Source organism: Leptonotus elevatus, chromosome 17, assembly GCF_054856555.1.
Source record: "Leptonotus elevatus isolate MCC_2025b chromosome 17, RoL_Lele_1.0, whole genome shotgun sequence".
NCBI lineage: Eukaryota > Metazoa > Chordata > Actinopteri > Syngnathiformes > Syngnathidae > Leptonotus > Leptonotus elevatus.
In genome coordinates this window covers 3,604,089-3,630,073 of record NC_141255.1, presented here as the reverse complement: position 1 = coordinate 3,630,073, position 25,985 = coordinate 3,604,089, and the positions used below count along the sequence as shown (strand labels likewise).

The 25,985-nt window shown below is 40.1% G+C and overlaps 1 protein-coding gene across 2 annotated transcripts in view; it reads left to right on the top strand.

The window, feature by feature from the left end:
• anks1b (ankyrin repeat and sterile alpha motif domain containing 1B) overlaps nucleotides 1–25,985 on the top strand; it is a 76,030-nt gene that overhangs the window by 17,826 nt on the left and 32,219 nt on the right. For both annotated transcript variants that reach the window (XM_086058956.1, XM_086058955.1), the window contains exons 4-12: nucleotides 5,073–5,225; nucleotides 5,762–5,905; nucleotides 8,342–8,417; nucleotides 9,421–9,522; nucleotides 10,076–10,198; nucleotides 12,156–12,343; nucleotides 14,971–15,114; nucleotides 19,536–19,692; nucleotides 24,587–24,720. In XM_086058956.1, coding sequence (XP_085915082.1) covers nucleotides 5,073–5,225; nucleotides 5,762–5,905; nucleotides 8,342–8,417; nucleotides 9,421–9,522; nucleotides 10,076–10,198; nucleotides 12,156–12,343; nucleotides 14,971–15,114; nucleotides 19,536–19,692; nucleotides 24,587–24,720 — 1,221 coding nt within the window. The remainder of the gene's footprint in view (nucleotides 1–5,072; nucleotides 5,226–5,761; nucleotides 5,906–8,341; nucleotides 8,418–9,420; nucleotides 9,523–10,075; nucleotides 10,199–12,155; nucleotides 12,344–14,970; nucleotides 15,115–19,535; nucleotides 19,693–24,586; nucleotides 24,721–25,985) is intronic.

The window sequence follows — 25,985 nt, the reverse complement described above, 5'->3', positions numbered from 1 at the left end:
CAATAAAGTCCCCATCTGTATCACAAATAGACTGAAAATTTGATCCTACTATGTGACTGAATGAATCTCCATATTGGTCGCTTTTTATTTTCTGCCAAATTCCATTTTTACTTAGCATCTAACGATAAATAAAGGACTGACCCCCAATAAATGCCTCTCCGATCTGCAATTATAAACAGACTGCAAATTCCTAAAATTTTATCCCGCTTAAAAGTTAAATAAATCTCAACAGTAGTCCCATTCTTCACTTTTAAATTTCATGTCCACTTGGCATATAACAAAAACTAAAGACCTTACTTCCAATAAATGATTCCCTCCATTTGCAATTACAAACAGATAACAAGTTCCCAAAATGTTGACATCCTCATGTGGTTAAGTAAGATAAATAAACAAATGGTCTCCATAATAGTCAATTTCTTGGCGCACAAATAAAGACCTCACCCTCAATAAATGCCTCCCACCAAGTTTTTAATAGTTTTATCCCCCTATGCGGCTTAATCAGGTAACCAAATCTTCATATATGTCCCCTTTATCTTATTTTAAATTCTACTTTGACTTGGCATGTAACAACAAATAAAGATCTCACCCCTAATAAACCGCCCACCTCAGGCTAAACACAATTACACTCCCTCCCTATTTTGACTCCAGTTTCACTTTCACATGTCAAATAAAGATCTCATGCCAACTAAACAACCCATCTGTAAATAACAGATTTCTGATATTTTGAACTCCTTATGACAACACAGGTGTACCTAATGTTCTGTCCCGCGAGTTTATGTTGTCGTTTGAGAGGCACTTCCACTTTTTTTCCCAGGCTGTAAATCCGCAAACGAGATCGATGTGTCGTTTGGGGTGTTTACGACACGCCGTATTTTCCCTCTCTTTGTCTTGTCCTCAGTGGACACGCACACACATATCTGGAAGTTTATCCTTAGCGCGTGCGGAAGGGAAGTGAGGTACGGGGGTAACCCGAGAGTGCGTGAGATGGCCGTATGAAGCGTGAAAGGTCACAAGCGCGTTAAAGGTTCATGATGGATGGCGGGACTGTGCGATTATTGGAGGTGAGTGGATGTTAGGAGGCGGCGGTAAACCTGAGCCAGCCTGCCATTTAACACCTAATTGGTCCCGGGAGTTCACATACGCAGCTGTTTTTGATGTGTGCGTGCGTGCGTGCGTGCGTGCATGAAGTGATGGATCGCGAGGAAGCACCGATTTGTTTTGCGATGAGGCTGACGGAATGTTGATGTTGAAAGTCACGTTATTTTGACAAGTTTGAGAAAAGACACACACACACTGTCCACCAATCAGTGCACTTCATTGTGTTTAGCTCCGCCCCTTCATGTTGTCATTTTACAACACTGACTTTGGAAATGAAAAAAAAAAAAAGGAACCAAACTGATATTTTAATTTTTTATTAATTTGTTTTTTTTCCAGTTATTTATTTATTTATTTGTTATCATTATTATGCTTGATATAAAAAGATTATTTAATTAAATATTGTTTCGTCTGTCATTTTTCTTAGGGTCGGCATTTTCAGGGTTTTTAGTCATACTCAGGTTTGTTCATCTCCGCATTGAGCAGAATTAGCATTAGCATTAGCCAAGTTTTTTGCTGACTCCAGTCAGATAACCGTCGTTTGACTGGCATTTACGGGACGAATGCGGAGCAAATTTTTCAGTCTGTGTTTTAATAGTGTGTCGTTACAGACTTAATATTAATTATAATAAATATTTAAATGATGATAATGTGTTATTGTTGCGACGTTGAGGGTTCAACACAATCCATTATGTCCCCACTAGTTTAGCCTGAAGATAACCCAAATGTTTTCTTTCCCACCAAACGGAGGCCTGGAATTTTCCTCCCTCCTTGTCGTTCAGCCCTCCATAATAATGCCCCCCCTCCCCTCCCCTCCCCTCCCCCCCTCCCCTCCCCACCCCATAAACTCTCAGTAGCAGATGATTGGGATAAAGGTGGAAAAGCGAGACGTAATTAGCCAGATTATGAGGACGAGAGCGCACGTTGCTGGGGTTCTTCCTGGGAAAATGGCCACTGCCGTGCGTTGCCATAAATAACTTCCCGCCTTCGGTGCAGCAGCTTGGCTTCTTGGCAATATGTGTGCGTACACTCAGTTGAGGTTGTCTATATTCATGTAGTTTAACTGTATGTTTATAATCATCATATTGACAACTGTGTGTTAGCATTAAGCTAGCTGGCATTCACCTATTTGGTTGTTTTAAATACACAATGTGTGCTAGTCACTGTTTAATTTGACTTTGTCATGAAACCTCAACGAGTGGCAAAAAGCGGTGAACGCAAAAGGCACCGCTGTCGTGATGATGTCATGATTGAAGGTGCAATATGTAAAAGGCAAAGCAGAAATGAAATGGAGTCAAGCCCCGCGTCTGCCCGTACGTGCCCGTCGACGCCGCTTCTGTTCGTGTGTCATTAGCGGAAGGCCGCCTTTCCACAATGCAATCAGCAGCGCTCCAAGAGTGTAATGGGAATAAATGGCCTGCGCCGACAAGATGGACGCCGGGTCTTCCCTTTGTCTCCGGCATCCTCGCCTCTCAGGTTGTGGGCGGAACGTTCAGAATAAAACAGGTTCTCGCTTGAAACAAATACAAATATGCAAATAATGGCTGATAGGAGGCGGGGCTATGTCACAGCAAGGAGCCAATTGGGATGTAGCAAAACATCTTCTGGCATGCTTAATTTGGATCAGCAAATTTTAATTTGGCTTTAGTTCACAACTAATCCCAACAGCAAACATTGTTCCCCGTGCTCCACTTTTATGTCTTCTTAAGGTACTTTGTCCTCTTTCTCTTTTTTTTCCAATCACGGGAATACTTACTTACTGGCGTCTGCGGCTTTATTCATTTTTAAATAACACTTTATACTTATTACTGGCTACGTTTGCTCACAATTGGGTGATCATGTGTGGACATTTTAGGAAGACCCACAGGCATATGTCAGTAAATAAACATTTAAAAAATATATATTTACACATGAGGAAGCCTTTGATTTAGTTCGGATTATTTTTTGTTATGTTTATCTTTTTTTTCTTTTCTTCAATTTTTTTTTTTAAGGATGTTCGTTACTACTTACCCACCACTCACTCATCCCTAATTAAAAAAATAATAATTTCCATCCCTCAAGGGAGAATTCTGTTTATTTATTCATATTTTTTGTACTGGTCATTTAATGTACAGTAAATTGTGTTGCTTTTTTAGTTTAAAAAAAAACAACCTTTCACTGTGTATTGTGTTTATATTCTGTACTATACACATTAAAAATCCAATTTGAATATGTATAAATACTGAATAATTTTGTGCACATGGAGAGTCATTCATTAATATTTTTGGCCTTTATTTAATTGGACAAATTGTATTTACTCAAGGGGAGATCCCATTGTATTTATTCATATGTTTATGTATTTTCTGTTTTATACACTTAATATACATGAATTTAAACAGTAACAATAACTAGGCTGCACATCATTTACTCATGGGGAGCCATTCACAATTTTCTTTTTTTTTATTTAACAAATTTTAATCCCTCTAGATTTTTGGGAGGGGTTATAGTTTTAAGTATTTTCTCTACAGTACACTTAAATTATCTTTTTTTTATTTTTGCTTTCACTATTATGTTCTTAACATTTTATTACTTAACAAAAATATTATTACTTTATATTTCAACCTCATTTTCAGGAGTAGCTATCATGTTATCTAAGCTTGTGACGAGCTAAAATGCTCTCACGACAAGCAGTTATAGCGCCCCCTGTTGCTCTGGCATGCATATGACATCCTAAAATGGTGCCTTGCTGGTGTGGGGTTGGACACAGCCAGTCTAATATCCAAGTCAAAGCTTCGTCGGTGGCAGCAAAAGGCCAATGCGGTGTGCTTATCTCCTCCGCCGCACCTGATAATAGAGTGTCGTTATTGCTTCTAAATACAGCACATCCATTGTTGTTGTTTTTTTTCTCACACATAATGCACTCCTAATTATACTGGCTTGTCGCACAGACCGCACGCCGAAATTCCGCGCTCCTCGTGACGGATGACGCTGCGTTCACCGACACTCAGGCACTCCATTACGCCTTGACGAGGGCGCTACGTCGCAGCGGCGTTATTAAAATGACGTTTACGCTCCTTCGACACATGAAGCTACCACTTGAACAAACGGAGGCCTGGTGCTTTCAAGGCGGGTAAAATGTGGGGAAATTTAAGTCTCTTTTAGATGCACTTAATGTCCACAACATCAGGTGTGGCGCCAGAATACTTGCTTGCTAACAAACAATGGAAAACGCTTGAGTCACTTGCAGGAGTTGTGAAACTCTTCTTTGTTTGTGTCTGTATCATGTATTATGCATGTCTGTGTTATACTGCCCCCCGATGGCCAAGTTGGGCACACCAGAATAATTCATGATGCAACAACTGTTTAATTCTATTATTCATTTAATTATTACTGTATGTTTTTGTGAAGTGCAATAGCATATATCAAGTGTGATTTTCCATAAAGTAGATCTTGATTTAATCCCCTTGGAATATTCTAGCAAAATAAAGGTAAATATTGGTAAAAGATCTCAATGCAGTAGCACACCGCTGCAAACTACACACAAATACACTTACTACCTCCGTGTCGATGTCAGTCAAAACTCCCCTGAGGGCCCTGACATTAATATGTACATCACATGTCCGCGGTATGGCTCGCAGCCGATCAATTTTTAACTGCGTTCTGGAGCTTTAATCCCCACGGGAATGCGTTTTATTCACTCTGTTCCGCTGACCCCCCCACCCCCACCCCCGAGGGGAACAAGCGGTGCTGCCGATCTGAGTCCCGGAGGGAGCACAAAACAACCCGGCCGAGTTCAAAATGGCATGAGAAGCGCAAACATGCCCATTTGTGGTGGATTCCGTTCCAAAGCAGATCTTGTTTTCTGGATCAATTAATCATGTCCATGCAAAGTCCAACTTTGATTCTTGGTGTGTTCCACATATTTGACTTGCATTTTAAAAAAAAAGTCTTCTTTCTCCTCTTCTTCCCTTTTCTGTAAATCCCTTCATCCGATCCAGAACCACGAGCGGGAGACGGCGCTGCACTGCGCGGCGCAGTACGGCCACTCCGAGGTGGTGTCGGTGCTGCTCCAGGAGCTGACGGACCCCACCATGAGGAACAGCCGGCAGGAGACCCCGCTGGACCTGGCGGCGCTCTACGGACGCCTGCAGGTCAGAAAGCGTTGATGATCCAAAAACACTGGCCTCTGATTGGTCTACTAGCTAGCATAATGTATCATCATTTTAGATACCTGCCAGCATTCTGTAGCAGCGCAGATAACTGCCGTGCCTATGTGGCGGCCATCTTGGTAGGGGCAACTTTCCCTTCAAAGGCAATGCATGGACATTGAAAATAATTTGGACCGACCTGCTATTTTGGTCAATTTTTGTTTTGTTCCTGAAATGTCTACTTCCTCCATTACCCTCCACAACGTCACATAAATATCACCCCCGATAGAACAAATCTTCCTCTTGTCGCCAAAAGCAGGCTGCAAATGTGCAGATATTGTCAAATTAAAACAATACTGTAAACTCTAACACACCCCCTTCCTTATTCTCTGACATAGTTGCGCTGCGGCCACGCAACGGCCATAAATCATTGATGACCGAGGCGGCGTTGCATGAGGATGAATGAAAACGTTGCCGCGGCGGCGGCGCCGGGTCAAAAGTTGAGCTGAGCCCCGTCACGGTGTCTCCTTTACACGCAGGTGGTGTGCATGCTGGTGAGCGCTCACCCCAACCTGATGGGCGTGCGCGGCCGCCGTCACACGCCGCTCCACCTGGCCGCGCGCAACGGACACCGCAGCACGGCGCAGACGCTGCTGGAGGCCGGCATGGACGTCCACTGCGTGGTAAGAGCCCGCCAGCCAGCCAGCCAGCTATGCGTTTACGGCCAAGTGCTAAAAGCATTTTTAAGAACGTGCTTGAAGAGCAGGAGCAGGACGTTGGCATGTATTTTTTTTTTTTCAGCCTACACTAATTAATTGCCGCTGTGTTGTTCTTTTTTTGCCCCTCAGCTCAGTGGTGTTATTATTACATAACGGATTCCGTGTTAAAGGACGTGAATCTCCTGAGGCGCGTCACGTTTCATATTGCTTCCCTCACTGAAACGTGAGGGAAGGGTTTATATATATATATATAAATATATATATATATGTATATGTTTTTTTAATTACTTTTTTTCATTTTTGTAAATCTAGCTTTTAAATAGGCTTTCAGAGTATATCGCGTTAGTGACCTTTCAAAATAAATGTTAATACAATGAATGCTACCATCTATAGGACATTCCAGAAATAGAAGTTATTTTCATAAATTGTAAACAATTTTTTTTTACTTAATTTCTCAGTAAATATAAATGTTTTCCTTTTTTGGGGGGGGGGGGTGTTAAAGTAGAATTTTACATTTTACTCCATTAAATTACAGACAAATATTTGTGGAATTACAATACATTATTGAACGTATTTTAACAATCAATACATATATTTCTAATGGAGTTTTTTTTTGTAAAACAGAAATATTGTGTGTTTTTACAGTTACAGTGATTTCATGTTATTTTACATTTGAAATGTAAATCTGAGTTTATTTCTCTAAATTAGATGATATTTTAAAAATACTTTCTGTATTTTAAAAATATTTAAAATACAGAAAGTAAATAAAAAAACTATAAAATAAAAAATAAAATTCTGTTATATTACTTATTTTTTTAACTTTAATTATTATTATTTTTTTACAGTGTATACAAACAGTAAAGCGTCTACAATTGTACACCATTTCCTGCCATGCATATAACAACATAAATTAATCTATTATATATATTATATAAAAATTGTAAAAATACAATTGGTATCTTAAATTACTTTTCCTGCATTCAAACCCAACACTACTATTTGTAAATAAAAGGACATAGCACTCTATAATATTTATAACTAATATATTTGTTTAATACAAACATACCGGTAATTAAATAGAATGTCAATATTAAACAGTTTGTGCTTTACGCTGAATTCTTCATGGCTCCTCTTTGCGTACGCGGAATTGCCACTGGGAGGCACTGTAACACAGTCATGCAGACAAAAGCGAAGACGAGTTTCACAACTACTGAAAGGGACTCAGTGAGCTGTCATACCAGTTGTTTTTCCTCAGAGGATAAAGAATACATGCCTGTGAGCATTTGCTATATTGTCTGTCTGCATATGTTGATGTGCCGTGTGAGTTTAAATAACTGTGATGGTTCGCCACGTAGATGCTAACAATTAGCCTAGCTCGGTCACTTGTTTTGCAAGGTGCCATTGTGTCGATGTTTTTTTTTTTTTTTTTTTTTTTAGTAGAGCAATACTGATAATAATGCTCCAGTATATTACATATGCATTATTATATACCTCGTATGTACGTATTTACAATAAATGGTGACTGTGGCCTCAAACTTATGCAGAAGTTTAAAATGCAGGCCGGGATGATGTAACCACATAAATTGTCACTGGTGGAAAGGCAGTGTGTGTGTGCGTGCGTGCGTGCGTGTGTGCGTGTGTGTGTGTGTGTGTGTAGGTCAGTAATTGGAGTCAAGCCATAAAGGTCTCCTTGCTTGAGTGTGCATGAATAATTTATGGCAGCAGCACACTAGTCACTTTCTCTCTGGCCTCTTCCTCACTCTCACTTGTGCATGTTAACGAGGGGAAACCCCTCGGAGGGGGGGTTGTGGGGGAGTGTACCTGTTCATAAGTTGGCAGGTAACACGCACACACACACACTCACACACACTCGTAATGAACTTCGCAGTTGACGCCTTTCAATTCCCGGAAACTGTCGAAAAGCGAGGGTCGCCTTTCCTGGTTTCCTCTTGACAGCGTCACTATGGGAAATGGGTGGTGGTGTGTGTGTCTGTGTGTGTGTGTGTGTGTGTGTGTGTGTGTGTGCGGGGAGTGGGGGGGGGGGGTGTCAGGGAACAAAAACGTGAGGGCGTCAAACGGATCACATCCTTTGCTGCAACGCTTCAGCTTAGTTTGGGATTGGAATCTTCCTCCTGTACGAGACAAACCTGTAAGTCATTTTAATGTGACTTTCTTCAGGCTTCTGATTGGCTAACATTTAAAATGTCTTCACATTTGGCTTGTAAAAAAAAAAGAAGAAGTTTACTTTCCATGCGTTGCATCATGGCAGAATTATTTTCTCCAGAAGCTCTGCTACTGTTCACGTTACAGCTTCAAAGCGGATCAAACTTTTTATTTTCATGTGTGAAAGCAAATGTTCCGTCAATTTTTATATGACAACACACGCGTGCTCTTTTTCAGACGGAGAATGGCAGCGCCCTCCACGAGGCGGCTCTCTTCGGGAAAATGGACGTAGTTCGCCTTCTGCTCGACTCAGGTGGGACTCGAAAACTATTTCAAGCGAGAGCACGCCCCCCTCTGCAGCCGCGGCTTTGATAGCGCTTCCGCTTTGCACTTCCTGTTTCCCGGAGTGTCCTGCTGACCTCCGGGATGAACGACATTGTGTTGCCCGGCAACAGGCCAGCCAGTCATTGTCGTTTGCCGACATGGAGGCACGCTCTACAAATAGTCAATTATTATTATATATTTTTTAAACCTTTTATTCATGAAAATATTATTTTATTCTTTAAAAAGAAACATACTTGAAATATTGCATATTTTCTCATAATGCCACAGGATATTGCAAACCAAAAAAAAAACAGCATATTTGGCCCACAGTGTTTATTTATAACTTTGGTGATTTATTGTGATGTCTACAGTGCATTATTTTTGATTTGGCATTTTTTCCCACAATGCAACAGTGTATTGACTTGCGCATTAGCTTGTATTGGCTTTAGTAATGTTAGTACTAAATGCAATTACTAATAATTAATGTAATGTATGTGTGAAGACACTGGTCATGTTAATAATATCTCATAAATATCAATATAATCAACACTTTTATTCTAGAAATCTTTGCCAGTGTCTCATCGAAAAGATGATAGAAAAATGTATGTGAAATAGTTTTAGATCCAAAATGTCGAGACAAGATAGTCGTCCATTGCTGGAGCTCTCCAATGCAAGCCGGCGAGACTTCCTTGTTCGCCGGGCCGCTCACTCGACCAATGAAAGATACGCTTAGGACCGCCCCCTCATTTGAATAACATTTCGTCCTGGCAGTATGGAGCAAAACTGCCAAAATTCAATATAAATAAATGACTAAAAGTAAAAATAAAATAAATATAAAAAATATAATTCAAAAATTAAATACAATATATATTCTCATAAGAATCAAATTTATTTATTTATTTTGAATTTTGGCAGTTTTGGTCCTCCTCATTGGTGATCGATGGTACATAATAATTAGTGTGTGTGTGTGTGTGTGTGTGTGTGTGTTTTAGGTATCGACACCAATCTGCGAGATAGCCAGGGAAGAACGGCTTTGGACATCCTCCGAGAACATCCTGCGGTCAAATCTCAGCAAATTACCGCGCTTATCCAGGGTAGCATGCGCACACGCACCCACACACACATGCGCACACGTGCACTATACACACACACCAGGTTGGCTTGTACTATAAAGCTGTTTGGCCCATCATATTTTCCAATTCCTTTTATTTTTGTGACACGCTCCACTGTTTTTCACCATCTGCTGCATTTTAGCACAAGCTGCCTGCTTGAAAAAAAAAAGTGAGCAGATTTGTACTAGTAGCATTTCCGGACACGCACACACAAACAAACGTGCACGAGCTTGTACAACATAGCCACCGTTTCGTCTTTTGGCGACACACTCCACTGTTTTCCCCATCTGCTGCCATTTGGCGCTGGTTTGAAAACGTCCCCAAAATGGACGCCACTGTGCGATTTGACGCCACAGCTGTGGCTGGGTGAAAAGATCAGCTGCACGCCGTTTCCTGTTGGAGAGCTGGCGATAGACGCGCCATTGACGGCTAATTCAATTCCTGGCTGTTGACCGGCCGCAATTAACCATCAATGGGATCTTTCCTCAGCCGTCTTCTTCTTCTTCTCTTGTTTTGTGCGCGCGCGCGCGTGCAGAATATGTGACGGAGGAAATGGAGCGCCGCAGCATGGCGGAGGAGCCCGTCCGCAAGTGTCCCGTCCCTGCGCCTCGCACCTCCATCTCCTCGCCATCGGCCTCGCCCTCCCTCAGGCACAAGAGTGAGTAATCGCATCTGCTCACTAGTCAATTCCTGTGCTGCACTCGTAACATCACTAAGCCCCGGCTAGTGTCACGCACTAGTAGCGTTCTGGATGAGTAGCACCAAAATGCTCGTGAGTAGTTTTACCTTGCTAGTAATGTGGTTGAACTCGTAGTTGCCAGACCTAGTGTGCAGAAATGTCGTGAGTGGATGATAGTAGCACCAAAAGACTGCTGGTCAACTAGTGCACGCTCATTCGATTAGTGAACGACCCTGAATTGTCCAAAATCATTTATTCAAGAGCCTTAATATCCACCGTAAGATTCATGCACTAGTACAATTGTGGTTCTCACGAGTAAAGCAACTCGACACACGTTTTTTTTTCCCACTACTGCATTCCTTGGAAATCCATTCAGATAATTTATTTGATACTTTTCGTATCCAGTTTAAGGTACATGTACTAGTACACTATTAACTCATCTTCACCATACTAGTAGAACTAGTACCCTTTATTTCTACTACTGTTTGACATTTCTGCACACTAGTAGGACAGCTTCGGCACACCAGAAGGACATGAAGTGCGAGATGTTAACAATAGTTAAGTACTACTATACTAGAGGTGGGAATCTTTGACTGTCTCACGATTCGATTCCGATTTTTGGGTCTGCGATTCAATCCAGAATCGATGTTCGATTCAGAGCGATTTTTGATTGAAAATGATTTGATTGACATTGATTTCTGCTTCTATTGATGTGCAAGGAATCGTCACGATCTTCTCCAGTCTGACTCGCTAACGCTAATTAGCGCGCTACTCGCAGCACTTTTATCACTCAAAAGAACAGCTATTCATACAAAACGCTTCATGAATGTATATAGAGAAGCATCTTAACATTACTCACCGGCATATGCTCTTCCTACGCGGCAAAAAACAACAACTTTTATTGGAATAACTTGATCGTGACTTTTTCTACTCTCTAATGTGGCTACAGCTTAACAGTCAGAACGCGCGGAACCACACTGCCTCTAAGTGGCCAAATCGGGTACAACATGAACAGCGCTTGGCACACACAAACAAGGGCAAGACAGAATAAGATCATTGAAATAAAATCGATTTTGGGACATTTAAAATCGATTCTGAGTCGTACTAAATGATAATCAATTTTTCGGCACACCCCTATCAACTAATACAATTTTATCATGTCACTAGTAGTACTCGTGGCACACATTTCTCACAGTTTTGCCTTGCTTGCAACATATCGTCCTCCTAGTGAGGACAAAGGGCGCACTAGTAATTTTGATACACGTAAAACTTGAACAAAAATTGTACCCACATAAATCTTCTTACAAAGCTTTTGAACTTTCAAGTTACATAACTGAACTGTTCAGTGTTACTCAAGCAGCACAGTTGTTTAATATTGCACTAGAGACCAAAAGTGGCGCTAGAAGTGGACCCAGCCATTCTACTAGTGCACTGAATTGTCTCACTGGTGAGCACAAACAATGCACTCGTACACGGACCTTAAGATGGATGTCAAGGCTATCGAATAACCGCCCAATGGCTTTCCGTGCTCCCAACAATGCAGCGTCCCAGCTGACTGTTTTCCAATCCAATGCTGCCCCCTGTAGTCTGATTGTGATATTGCATCCTGCCGACATCCTCTCTATCTTTGTGTAATGTGATGTCAGCACAGAGCATAATTGGCTCATTACCTGCCGAAGGGCTTTTCGGGAGGCGGCAGACAAATTGCACCTGAACGCATCAGCATTGTAAAAACACACACACACAAAAGCCTGATGGAAGAATTGGATTGTCAGTGTTAATTACCTCCACTTTGATCCATTTTTTTGTTTAATGAGACTCAAAATAGAGTTGCAATGATGTCATTGTTTTTTGCTTAACACTTTTATTGGACCTTTTCATAATGGCATTTGTGTAATTTTTTTTCTCTTCTGCTCCGCCTCCGACGTCTCTTCAGACGACGCAGTGACCAGCGAGCTGTCCAAGCTGCTCCATGAGATCAAAAAGTGCCGCGACCGCGACTACTCCTTCGAGGAGCTGTGCCACACCATCTCCTCGCACTCCATGGACAGCTTCGGCAGCGGCAGGCTGTCGGACGAGGAGCGAGCAGACGCGCCCAACGGCACCCTGACGCGCACCGGCAAGGTGATAGGCCCCTCATTAGTATGCGCATAATTAGTGATGCCATCAAATCAGACATGTACAGGAAATTGGTGTCGATGAAGTGATCTCCAGCTATATCGTGGTTCATTATTAGGCTCGCTGTTTTATTGTATGCTAATTTCTGTTAGCCTGTCTATGAAGTTTCCTATTATATGCTAGCATTCAGCGAGTAGACTTTTGTTTGTTTATGGTTTGGTTGGTTTAAATATATGACATATATGCACCAATGTTAAATTATTCGCGAGAGTATGAAAACCTAGAAAAAAATGTTTATTGTACATTTAGAACAGATATACATTTTGTGATTAATCGTGAGTTTTTTGTTTTGTTTTGTTTTTAGTTGATCAGGAGCAGACAAAACAAGTTTGACTTCTTTCTCTCCCCTTTCATTCTTTTGCTTTACTTGGAATTTGAATTTTGCTCTTTATTGTCTTTTTTCTTGTAAAAATTAATGAAATAAATTGATTGATTGAGTTAACTAGTGAAGTCATGCAATTAAATATGATTAAAAATTGTAATCGCCTGACCCCCCTAATTTTTTAATAATCTTTTATTTAAAAAAAAAAGATTATTAAAAATAAAAAAAATAAAATAAAATAAAAAAGAAAGAAGAAAAGATTAAGAATTAGGAGCACCAGGGGATAATTTCCCCCCCGTAATTAATCAAATGACTTCACTAGTTAACTCAGTTAATCACAAATTTTATATCTGTTCTAAATGTACAATATTTTTTTCATGCTCTTGTTAACAAAAGTTGAAAAAAATGTTAAACTAATAGAAATAGTTCAAATGAATTTTTGACGTCTATAGCCGTCAATGGCAGTGAATGAGTTAATTTTCTTCTGTTTTATATGTCAGTTCTATAATCATATAATCAACTTCAGTTGGAGTGACAAATTTAATCAAATTCTTAGCAGAATAAGTGAGAGTGACATTAGGTGCAAAGGAATGCTTGAAAAACTGCTCATAAAATTTAGTGTTTTTTATTTTACACGTGGCTTGTACTTGCTCACTTTTGCCAACAGGGGGCACTATCAGACAAATCAGCCTATTGTGTTGGTCGTTAAACAGCTTTTAAGAGCACACACACACGCCGTGCACACATCTTCACTCACTTAATCATCTCCTCGGCGCACACCGGGTGTGTGCGTGAGTTGGAGTCCCTCCAAGCGAGCGTGTCGACGGGTGGCCTCCGCCGCCGCGAGGTGACTGTCATGAATAAAACATGCTCACTGTATTGCAACACGCAGTGCAGGAATGTTGCCACGGTAGCCATTTTGTGTGTGGTTTTTTTAACTGTACGTGACCTATGGAATGTTCCCGCAGTCAATGACAGTCAATCGTGTGGCAGAGGTCTCAGTGCACCCGAGCCCCGAGAGGACCCCCGGGAAAGGACACTGCGCCAAATATAAGAATAATAAGAGCGCACTCACTGTTAGAGGGATGTTAGGGTTCCAATATGTGGTTGTAGTTTGAGCTGCTTTATATTCTTAGATGTTTATATGTTGTCCAACTTATTGAGCTACAAGAGAGGGGCAAAATATTAGGAATAGGTCGCAATGTGACATGGTTCTGCTGAAACCACAATTAAAAGCTAAAAGCAGTGATGAATGGGCCTTCAGAAATGACTTCCTGTGTATTTTCCAGCCTGGCTTCTTGAGACTTTGTTGTTGGTCAACTCAATGATAGACGAGTCTACCAAATGTCATGTTGGGAGGCTGAATTATTTTTTTTCTTCTTTTTTCTTTCTTTCTGAAAAACTGAGCAAACTGTCACCCTAAATTGACTGCTTCAAACCAAAATGGCAGAGTTCCTGTATCTTTTCAGGCATAGGTTTTTGAGACTTTTTTGTGGGTCTGCTCATGATAAACAAACCCACCAAATTTTATGGTGCTAAGTGAAACTGGCATGGGGGGCTGAATTTTAAATTTTTTTTAAAATCATAGTTGGTCCAACTGAGCAAATTGACCCTAAAATGGCTGCTTAAAACCAAAATAGCTGACATCCTGTGTCTTTTTGGGCATAGGTTCCTGAGACTTTTTTGTGGGTCTGCTCATGATAGACAAACCTACCAAATTTTATGGTGCTAAGTGAAACTGGTATGGGGGGCTGAATTTTCAAAACAAAATCTAGTTGGTCCAACTCAGCAAATTGACCTTAAATTGGCTTCTGCAAAACAAAATGGCTGACACCCTGTGTCTTTTCGGGCATAGGTTTTTGATACTTTTTTGTGGGTCTGCTCATGATAGACAAACCTTCCTATTTTTTTATGTGTTGCTAAGTGAAACTGGCTTGTGGGCCTGAATTGTTTTGTTTTTTTAAATCTCGTTGGTCCAACTGAGCAAATTGACCCTAAAATGGCTTCTGCAAAACAAAATGGCTGACGTCCTGTGTCTTTTTGGGCATAGGTTATTGAGACTTTTTATGTGGGTCTGCTCATGATTGACACACCTACTAAATTTATGGTTGTTAAATTATTCTGGCTTTGCGGGCTGAATTTTTTAATAATTTCTTATGGGCCAAATAATAAGCATAACTGCCTAACAATAAATAACTAACTCTACTTACTGTTCAATTAAAAGTGATTAATATGGCGTATATCTCTGCAGCGTCCGACCCCGCCCGTTGCCGTGGACCCCGAGGAAAATGACGACGACGACCAGGCCGAGAGGAGTTGCGGCCCCGCTGGATTCTGGGAAGCGTTGACCCCCTGCAACGGGTGCCACAACCTGGGCTTCTCCAACCTGTCGCTGGTACGCAAACGCATCACACTGAGCAAATTAATGTAGCAACATGTCTATTATTGTGCTTGGCAGTGGTGAACAACTGCACTGCATCATGCTGAGTGCAGTGTGGGGGTGGGGGGGGGGGTTCCACCGGTTACCTTGGGAACGCAAGGAAGGAGCCCTCGTTGTATTTCATCTGATTCCTAGAGAATATGAATAATACTAAAATATATATATATATATTCTCTTCTCTTCTCTGACTTTTTAGGGCTTGAGAATGATGCGTTGGAACGTTAAAAAAATAAATAACCCGATGATCATTTTACTTGAAATTTGGTAGGCATGTTGAGCATGAGCATATGCAACAAATAATCTCAAGAAGCCTTGTTGGAAAATACACAGGAAATCTGCCATGTTGGTGCGAAGCAGCCATTTTAGCTCAATACCGCCCGTATCTGTAGAAATATATATATATTTTTTTTTTAAATCCAGCCCCCGAAGCCAGTATCACTCAGCCACATGAAATTTGGTAGACATCTCCACTATGATGACACTCACTCAAGTAGATTCAGGTGAGTGAGAGAATTGCTCACGCCTGCGGACGCTCGCATCGAACAGACTCGTAATTAAAGTGATTTATTATCACGCGTGAGCTGTGAGCCACAGTGAGCTGTTGATGTAGTGTTTATCTTCAGGGATCAATGAAGTTTTATCTCGTCTCGCGCCTTTTTTTTTTATATCATCCAATATACACTGGCGGGACACTTGATTAGGGGGCACTTGCATGATGAATTACTTCTATAGATTTCGTTGGAAGGATATAGACCCGTTAGGGCACTCACTACATGTAATACATGACAACACAATACAATACAAGGCAGAATTACACATTTTATTGAGTTTGTAGTGATATACAAAAAAAAATGTAATTTTGGACGATTACGATTTTAACTTATTTTCTCCCAAAAACGTATAAATACGCTCTGTTTTAAATATAACCATGCTCCCAAAGACGCATTTTTACGTTTAAAAATAATGATAATAATTTTTAATGCTAGAGCATACAGAAGGCATTGATGCAGCCTTTGAACTGAAGAGAATGCTTGACGCAATGGTAATTATTACAAAAACGGCCAGCAGAGAATAAGAGATCAACCAGGGCCATGTTGCAAAAAGCGCTTTCCCCCACAGATTTGTGAATAATGATGAAACTTAGCTATTTGCTAATGCTAATTGCTGCTAAACGGAAACTGATACAAATTTAAAAAAAAATCCTGACTCTAATCTTTCTTTTGGTAACTTCCATGTTTTTATAGCAATAGAACACAATATTCTGTGGGCCTTGCAATATCAGTCAAAATCCAGTAAAACAGCCAGGAGCGAAGGGTGTTGCTTCAGTGAAAATGGCTGGGAGTAAATGAGTTAAGCTGCATATAAGGCAAAATATGCTACAAGTATGTTGTTGCGAGTATATTTGAACGTCTTTGCGAGTACATTCGAGCGTATTTTCAAACGTATTTAAGTACGTTCGAATGTACTCTCAAATAAGTCCGAACATACTTGCCAGTCAAAAATGTTTACTCCTCATTAGCAGTTCCGCGCTTCCGTAAAAAAAAAATAGATAACTGAGAAAATACAGAATCAGAACCAAAACTGTTGCATTTTAGGTGAGACAGGTGCAGCCGCGCGTTTTTAAAATGCAAACAAAAGTGTTTTTTAAATTGAAAAGTTGTCGATGAATTGGCGATGGTCTTGTGCTGTCATGTGTATGAGAAGCTTCATTGTCCCGTGTGGCGTCTCTAATGAAGGAAACGCTAGCCGATTACAGCCTCCATTCATATCTGATGGCCTATGAACTTGGTGCAAGGGGAGGGAGGGTACGAGGGGCTTGAACATGGCTTAAAAAAATACATAATGAGTGTTTATATCAATGTCTCACACACACACACACACACACACACACACACACACACCCACACACACACACACACACGTAGGCGGCCTTTAATCAGCAGTCGCGCGACATCCGCATGCGAGCCGCTAATTAGCGTCCAGATGAGGCTTCTTGTTTGTCCGCCGGCTTCCTGTGCAGCTCGGACACAAGTTGCTCTGTCTACTATCTCTGGCTCAGAAGGGAGGGGAGGGTTGCGGGTGGGAGGGGTCGTGGATAATGAATGACTTGCAATCGCCGAGCGCCTCGGCAGCTCATCTTCATCCAAACCCGCGTCAGCCGCCCAGTCGGGACGCGCTCAAACTTTCCGTCTGTGTCCTTTACTTCCTGTCCGAGCGTGCCAGAGGAAATTCCCGCGCCATACTCCCATTTCCTCGTTTTTTTTTTTTACTCTTCCTGCTTTTCTCCACGGGACGCGACTTCGTAAGTTATACTGCTGTCTGTATGCTATTTGTTTGCTAGCATGTACATTTGTTTATTGTTTGGCATAGTATCATGTCGATCTTAAATGAATGAGTCCACGCTGATTGTTTTTTTTTTTTTGGATGTGAGCCCAGTGCACTCTGGGCAATGTAGTGCAGCTGACTGTCTGTATATAATTACACTACTTGTCTCAAATATTGCGTTGCTTAAAGGGTCATAAAACCAAAACACCGTTGCTATTTGTTAGCCCAGCAGGTTTTTCTATTCGTGTTAGCATTAAGATAGCAGATTTTACGGGAAAATTATACATGGGAAATTATCAGGGGTGGCAAATCCAGGTCCAGAAAGTAAAAACCTGTTTTAGTTAGCGAGCTCCCAAGCTAGCTCCCCGGGTGCTCGGTTACCTGCTAGGGACTTAGCTTGCTAGCAGAGGGGGCTAAAGCCAAACTGTGGCGCAGGGTTTTTACTTTCTGGACCTGGATTTGCCACCTCTGGAAATTATCTTTGTTTTATTCTTAGTTTGACAGTCAACTTAACTGAGAATGGCAGTAAACAACTTGAAGCCTCTTTTACTGAAAAAACGTTTGCAATATAGACACTAAACTGCGATAAGAGCGCTAACGGTTTTGGGTGTTCCTTCGTCCTCTTGTCACTCTCGCATGATCGAGTCCACCTTGATGGATGGCCCAATGCACGCTGGGTAGTATGCCTCTAATAGTTTTTCAATGAGCTCAGGGGGCCAGGGCACAATAATGGAGAAGAATGTGTTGGGAGCGCCAGTGGGAGAATTCAATCAGGACGGTTCGCGGCACTGCCGACACCGGGGAGACGATGACGGAGAGGCGGTGCTATGTTGTGTCTCGGGACGCTCGTTCTTGTTTACGGAACACATCTGCCTCCGAGATAAGAGGCGTCACTCCGAGCGGCCTTGCTTTTGTGAGAGACCTGTGATGCTACACTGTTGCAGCCGCAAAAATGAAATGCATTAAAGTGCAATCGCTAACTTTTTTCAGACCATTCATAATTGCAGTAAATTTGGTTAATTTTTAAAAGGTATTTTTGCCCTTTTAGTTTTTGTTTTTATGGTATTGTGTGGATTCAACACGAACACCGCTGTAAGGGTGTTTTTGAAAAAAAATATTTTTCAATTGAAAATAAATAACATGCACTGTAAAAAGTATATAATGGCAATACTGTAAATAATAGCATTAAATAAATGGTATTGGAAAAAGAGGTAAAAATGTTTCAAAGTAATACAGATTTTGACTGAAATATTTAAAACATTGATTTAAAAAATCAATTCAGGCTTAATTGAAATGTATATATATATATACATTTAAATATTACACATTTGACTGGAATATTATTATTGTTTAGTAGTGCAGATGTCGTTGTAACAAAAACATTTTAAAAAGAATGCAGGTTTTACTAGAATATTAAAAAAATCTCTATATATTAAAACATAATACAAGTTTTCCTGGTATATTTATAACAATTACTTATGAAAAGGTTTGATAGAAATATTTAAAAAATATATATTTTTAAAAGAAAGCAGGTTTGATTGGAATATTTTTTTTTAATTACATGTGATCTTTTTTAGTGCATATATATATATATATATATATATATATATATATATATATATATATATATATATATATATATATATATATATTAAAAAAGAATACAGGTTTGACTGGTATATATTTTTTAATATTTTCAAAAATAATTAGTAATATACAATAATATAATAAAAAGGTTTGATTGAAATGTAAGGATATTTAAAGCAATTATTCATAAATAATACAGGTTTGACAGACAGGATAATTATTTTTTTTATACATTTCAAAATGTCGACACTGATATGCGTGTAACCTCCTTAAGAGAGGAAGTAGCACTCATTTTTTCCCAACTATGAGTTTGACTCGTGCACATTGCAGCCTGCACACAAAAGGCGTCTTTTTTTATCTTCTCATTTTCTGGGCCACATTCGTCGCATTCTTCAGAGGTTACTTCCTTATTTCATTTCCCCCTCTTTTCTATCATGTGATTTGCGTTTTTTGCCTCTCGCAAGGATTCCAAGCGTTCGGGGGAGGTGCTGGCCTCGCCGTCGTTGGACGTGTTCCCGCCCGAGGACGAGGACAACCCTTACGAGTCGGTGACCACCGCCGTCACGCGCAAGCCCTGCTCGCTGAACGTGGGCCAGCGCCCCGACGCCTCGCCACGGAACGGTAAGCTTTTCTTAAATGGTTCGTTACTGCCCCCAGGTGGAGCAGGCTTGCTAAATCTTGATGCTTCTTTGCTGTTCTGGCAAAATTACTCACGCGCTTAATAACATGATTAAGTCAAATAAAAAAAGTACACGTTCCAAAATGAGCCAAAAGAGGGTGAAGGCTGTGTTATTGTCCAAATGAAATGCCTCAAATCACTCCAACATAGTTCCTTCACACTGAAATTGTTATTGCTATTGTCTTAATGAAAATACCTCAACACTCGTCAACATAATTTCTAAAGCACCAGGATGTCACAAGATGGTGGCAAAGCACTACTTTTGTCTAAATGACACACCTCAACTCACTTCAACATAGTTCCTTGGGCGCCATGATGTCACAAGATGGTGGCAAAGCACTACTTTTGTCTGAATGAAATACGTCAACTCACTTCAACATAGTTCCTTGGGTGCCAGGATGTCACAAGATGGCGGCAAAGCACTACCTTTGTCTAAATGACACACCTCAACTCACTTCAACATAGTTCCTTGGTCATTATGATGTCACAAGATGGCGGCAAAGCACTAATCTTGTCTAAGCGAAACTTCTCAACCCACAAAATTCCTTAGAATCCAAGATGGTGGCAAGCCAAAGTCCTCAGCTCACTTCAACATACTTCCTTGACACCAAGATGAAATGATTGTCCAAATAACAAATAAATAAATAAATAATATAGTAAAATAATTTAAATAAATAAAATAATAAATAACAACTCACTTCAACATAGTTTATTGCTTTTGCCAGAAAAATAAACACTCGAGTAAAGTACTGGAAAATCTGCGGAGGTACATTGTTACTTCTACCACTTCTTTATTTTTCATTTTTATTTTTTGACTACACACTTGTAGCAACTGCGTCAACCTCCTGAAGAGTCACCTGTTATGTTTCCATGGCAACTGCATGGTCATTGACAACCAGCGAGAGATGTAAGCACGTCAGCAATGAATGAAAAAAAAAAAAATTGCGGCCTGTGCTTTGGAAATCCTCACCAAATGCAGCCAAGTGACTCTTGGGTTTTAAACTCTCGCTCTCTTCCCACTCAGGGACTTTTCAAGCGCTTAACTTTCTTTCTGTTGGAGGAAAAATCCAGGATGTGTGCTCACTTGTCAGCCTAATTGGACACGGCTGTCATTGCGTCTGGAAGCATGCGGGAAGAGTCACACCGAGATGTCGAGCTGCACGCTGCAAAAAGTGCCAAGAGCGATTTAGTCCGCCGCGTCTTGAAATCGATCAACTAATCGATGGAAATTGTATTCACACGTCACATGTAGTGCAAGTCGGCTGCCTCGGGGTAAAACTCGACGGAAAAATTATGAAAAGGTGTATGTGAAATATAAAAAAATATATAAATCATATATAATATAAAAATATATATAATATAACATTTTTTATATAAAAGTGAAATGTCACTGTCAATTTTGCACTCTTTATCTGTATGTATTTATCCAAATATATTGAATTTCCTATTCAAAATATTAATCGCTTTGCTTTGCCACCTGTGGCTTCATTAATATTTCACTGCGCTGCTCCTTCACAGTTTTGCCTCAATCTCCGTTTTTTTAGCAGCGTGCGCACACCGGGGGCTGGAGGGATTTGTTGTCTTATTTATTTATTTATTTAATTAATATTAAACAAACTGGCGTCGTTATCGGAATCCACCTGGTGGCTGTCAATCATGCAACCTTTTCTCATCTCGTTCCCCTCTTGACTCCGCTACGTTACCGATTCCAAGCATCCTGCCGTATCTGGAGCACCCGCTCAATGACTATAAACAGAATTCCCTCCCCTGAATTGTCATATAAGCCGAGAAAGTGCTGTAGGCTACTGGTTAGATTGGGGTTGAACGGATTAGTCGACGATACTAGTCTGCATTGAAGTTTAACGCTTGAGATCGACTAATCACGTGTTAGTCACCTCATTGTCGTATTTATTGCATCGCTCGTGGCTCAAAGATCCTTGAAAAAGAGTTTGTGAAGATGATGTAACTGTAGTCGATTGGGCTTTAGAAATATTTATTACATTTTTTTTGCTTGGTCGGAACGTCCAATGTATTTTTATAAATTTTTTGCACGTTAGGTTAACCATTGAGCATGATTTTAGTTTGGTGATGATGTAAGTGCTCAACGTTGTATGATAGTAATATAAAGTATGATTCCAATTTGAACAATATGGAGGACTGAAAATAAAAACACTTAGGACTGCCCCCTCATTTGAATAACATCTCATGACGCATTTCATGCTGTCAGTGTATGCAGCATGAAATAAATTAATATGAGAGCGGAGCATTTTTATTTCTCTATGTGTATATTTATTTTTGTATTTCAACATTTATTTTTAGATTTTTTTGAATCTCGCTTATTTTTCTGTTTTTAATTGTATTCACTATTCATTTATTTATTTTTGTTGCTTTTATTTCTATTTCTATTTATTTTTTATATTAAATTTTTGAATAATATTTTTTATATCTCTTTTTATTTTTCACTATTATTTATTTATTTGTTTATATATTTATTTTTGCTGCTTTTATTAATATTTATTTTTTATGTTTATTTTTATATCTCTTTTTATTGTCACTTTTATTTATTTATTTATTTTTGTTGCTTTTATTTCTATTTCTATTTATTTTTTATATTTAATTTCTGAATTATACTTTTTATATCTCTTAATTTTTTATTGATTTATTTATTTGGCATTTCTGGCCCTCCATAGAACGATACGGTGTTTGGTAGTGATTTTGTAGTTGCGATTTTGAAAATGTGACAATTACGTATGACGACGACGATTTCACAATAAGCGTAACGCTGACTCATATTTTTGAATCGTCTGCGGCGCAAAAAAAAAAGTTTGCGGAACAATATCTGTGACATCATCAGTTAATCGAAATCAAGTCAACTTGAATTCTCTAATTGATTTAGCATCGTGATCAACACACAAAAGCTGCGCGCCGATTCTCAATTTTTTTGCCACCTCGGGTCGCCATGACAACCCCACGCCTCGCCATCACGACCCTGGGTCTCGCCTCATTTGCCGTCTTTTTTTTTCTTTTTTTTTTTTTCTTTTTTTTCTCTAAATTTTGCCGTCTTGACGCCGATGGCCCGCAGTGGCTCAAATGGCATCCAGACGTAACGGCAGGTGTCGGGAAAGGTCGAGGCCCATTGACTTGGGGCGGTCTTCAGCCGGACAGGCCGAAGCAATCGATCGCAGGGGAATCGGCTCATCGGCGTGAAGCTGTGGCTTCTGTCGCGATGCCGCGAGACGGGCGCAACTCGTCACGCATCACTTATTCATCAGCAGCAGGCGCTTGTGATGCTATTTGTGTGATGTGCGCGTATTTCGGGACGGCGTGTTTGTTGATGAAGACAAACGCTTTCTGCCTCCCAAAGCGAATTCAGGCCACGTCAGCTCTTTCCCGTCTCCCCCCCCCCCTCCACCCCCCAAAAGCCTCTGTTTCCCCCCAAAGTACACTTGGGAAATTAGCCGCGATGCTCGGCCTCACACGTACAGTAGGAGTCGTTTGTCTTTAGTGTTTGGTGAAAATACGCCCAGATTGTAGACAGAATTCTTGAAAATGCTTTTTTTTTTTTTGCCCCAAGATAAATGCATCTTCAAGCTTTGAAATTTCAATTTGCTTTAAGGTGAAAAGTTTACTTGCTAAACAGTGAATGAATTATTCTTTAATTTATGCGGTTTCATGTATTGTTTTGACCCCCTAAAAAAAAAAGTACAGTACAGGCCCAAATTTGGTTTATTTTCATGACTATTTACCGTCATTGACACGTAACCGCATTTTCGGTGAAGCGAAGCCTTGAACAAAATATGTGTATTTTTTTCCGAGGGTTCGCTATTAACTCAAATCTAAAAACGTGTAAATGTTTTTTAATACTTTGTCCTTCACTCCCCAAAACATATTTATACGTTTTTTTATGCAACAGTATACAGAAGGCTTTAATACAGCTTTTGATATGAAGCGGTGGCTTAAGTTATTACAAAAAATGGCCAGCAGGTGGCAGCACAGTATAAGAGTTAACATTTTCTTGAGAAATTAACTTAAATTTTTTAAACTCATTTGCTCCCCCCAAACATATAAATACGTTCTATTAATAAGTCTCCCAAAGACGTTTTTATACGTTTTTATGCTAGAGCATACAGAGAAGGCTTTGATACATCTTTTGACATGAAGCGGTCGCTTAAAGCAAGAGTATAAGGGATCCACCAGGGCCATTTTGCAAAAAGCTCTTTCCCCCACTGTTTTCAACAGATTTGTGAATAATGATGAAACTTAGCTATATTCTAATGCTAATTACTGCAATACAGAAATGGATAGAAATATACTTTTTTCCTGATGAAAGAAGAGACGTGAGAGGTTCCATGTTTTTATAGCAATGGAACACAATATTCTGTGTTCAATTTATTTAACGCCCCAAAGACTACGCGGCTGGATAGCCTAGAGGTTAAGGTCGCTACGTGTGATACCAAAGTGTGCCGGTTTGATGGCAGATGTTTTAGGAGTCAACTTTTATGATTGTCAACGGAGAGTTAAATGTCTACTACTCTGTTAAACAAATCTGCCTAGTGAGTTAAAAATGTACTCTCTCCCAGTGTTAAATATTTTCACTATTTTACAAGTTGATTTGACTCTGGAAAGTGTGCAGCTATATAAACTCTGGGGGGAAAAAAAGTGTTCAAATCAACTCTGTGAGAGTTAATTCATCACCGGGCTTTTTTTTTTTTTTTTTTTTTTTTTTTTTGTGCTGTGTACGCAAACATCACATACACACGCACACATTATTAAAAAAAAGAAGAAGAAAAAAATCACTCTAAAAAGCATCTCTCTCTCTCTCCTTCCCTCCGCAAGGTCACTTGTCCCATGGAACCAGCCAGGGGGTGCGCGGTGACCATGGCAACCACTCTACGGGCCCCACTCCAGACTGCTCACCCCCCTCTCCCGACACGGCCCTGAAGAACATCGAAAGAGTAATCCGCCCACAGGTACCGCACGCACACACACACACACACACACACACACACACACACACACACACACACACACACACACACAGCAATGATTGTTGAAGCGACGGATGCATTATTGAACATCACAGCATCCACCTACATGCAGCTCAGACACCTGACTACACGCACACACACACACACACACACACACATTTCATTCTCTCCATCTTGCTGTGTGTTATTGATTTGTCGCACTCCCCTTCCAGCAACCATCAAAGAGCCTTTGAGCTCCTTATTTTTTATTTTTTTGGTAGCGAGGAATCACCGCAAGCCCAACAAAAGTTCAGGTAGCAATCACAAGTGTCTCAATTACGGGATTATTTTCGGGTTGAGATCATCCGCCGCCATGGCGGCTATCTTTGGTCCGCTAACTAACGTGGACGGACGGGCGCCACGCGGTGCCCAGCGGGGGGGATGGCGCCGCTTGACGCTCGTTTAATCACTTGCATTGCTGGAAATTTCAAGCCTTTTGAGTCTATCATCACGTTGGAGTCGTGTCGCTATCGAATCTTTTTAGAATCTTTTTAAAATTGGGTAATCTATTGATTATTCAATTGATTAATCGACTAATCGGATTCATTGTAATTTTGCATTAAAGTGTATTACAAAAGCGTTTTTTTTCCCCCTGATTATTGTTTATTAACCAGTGATTGGTGTTGATTTCGTACTTCTTATTTGTCTAGTGATAAAAAAAAAAGGGGGGGGGGATGTTTTACTATGTTAGCGGTTTGGTCCTTGTATTCCAAAATAAAAACAGCAAATATTTTATTTTGATTCAACACAGAAGCTAATCTCTTTTACAGAAACGCGCTATTCATGTCATTTTCGGATGTGGATACAGAGATCACACTTATCCAATATTTATGCAACAAAAAACTTTCAAATTTAATGAATTGATGGGAGTTTAACCGCCTTAAAATAATCTATAAAGCCCATCATGAAATTTTACCAATTAACTCATTTGCTCCAAGAACGTATAAATATGTTCAAAGTGCCGCAATGACGTATTTAGAATTTTTTGAAATGCTAGAGCATACAAGAAGGCTTTGATGCTGCAGAACGGTTGAAGAAATGCTAGTCATTCCACAAACGCCCAGCAGGTGGCAGGAGAGCAAAAGAGATCAACCAGAGCCATGTTGAAAAAAGCTCATTTACTCACAGTTCTAAATAGATTTGTAAATAATGATGAAACTTAGCTATATTCTAATGCTAATTGCTGCAAAACAGAAACAGATATAAAT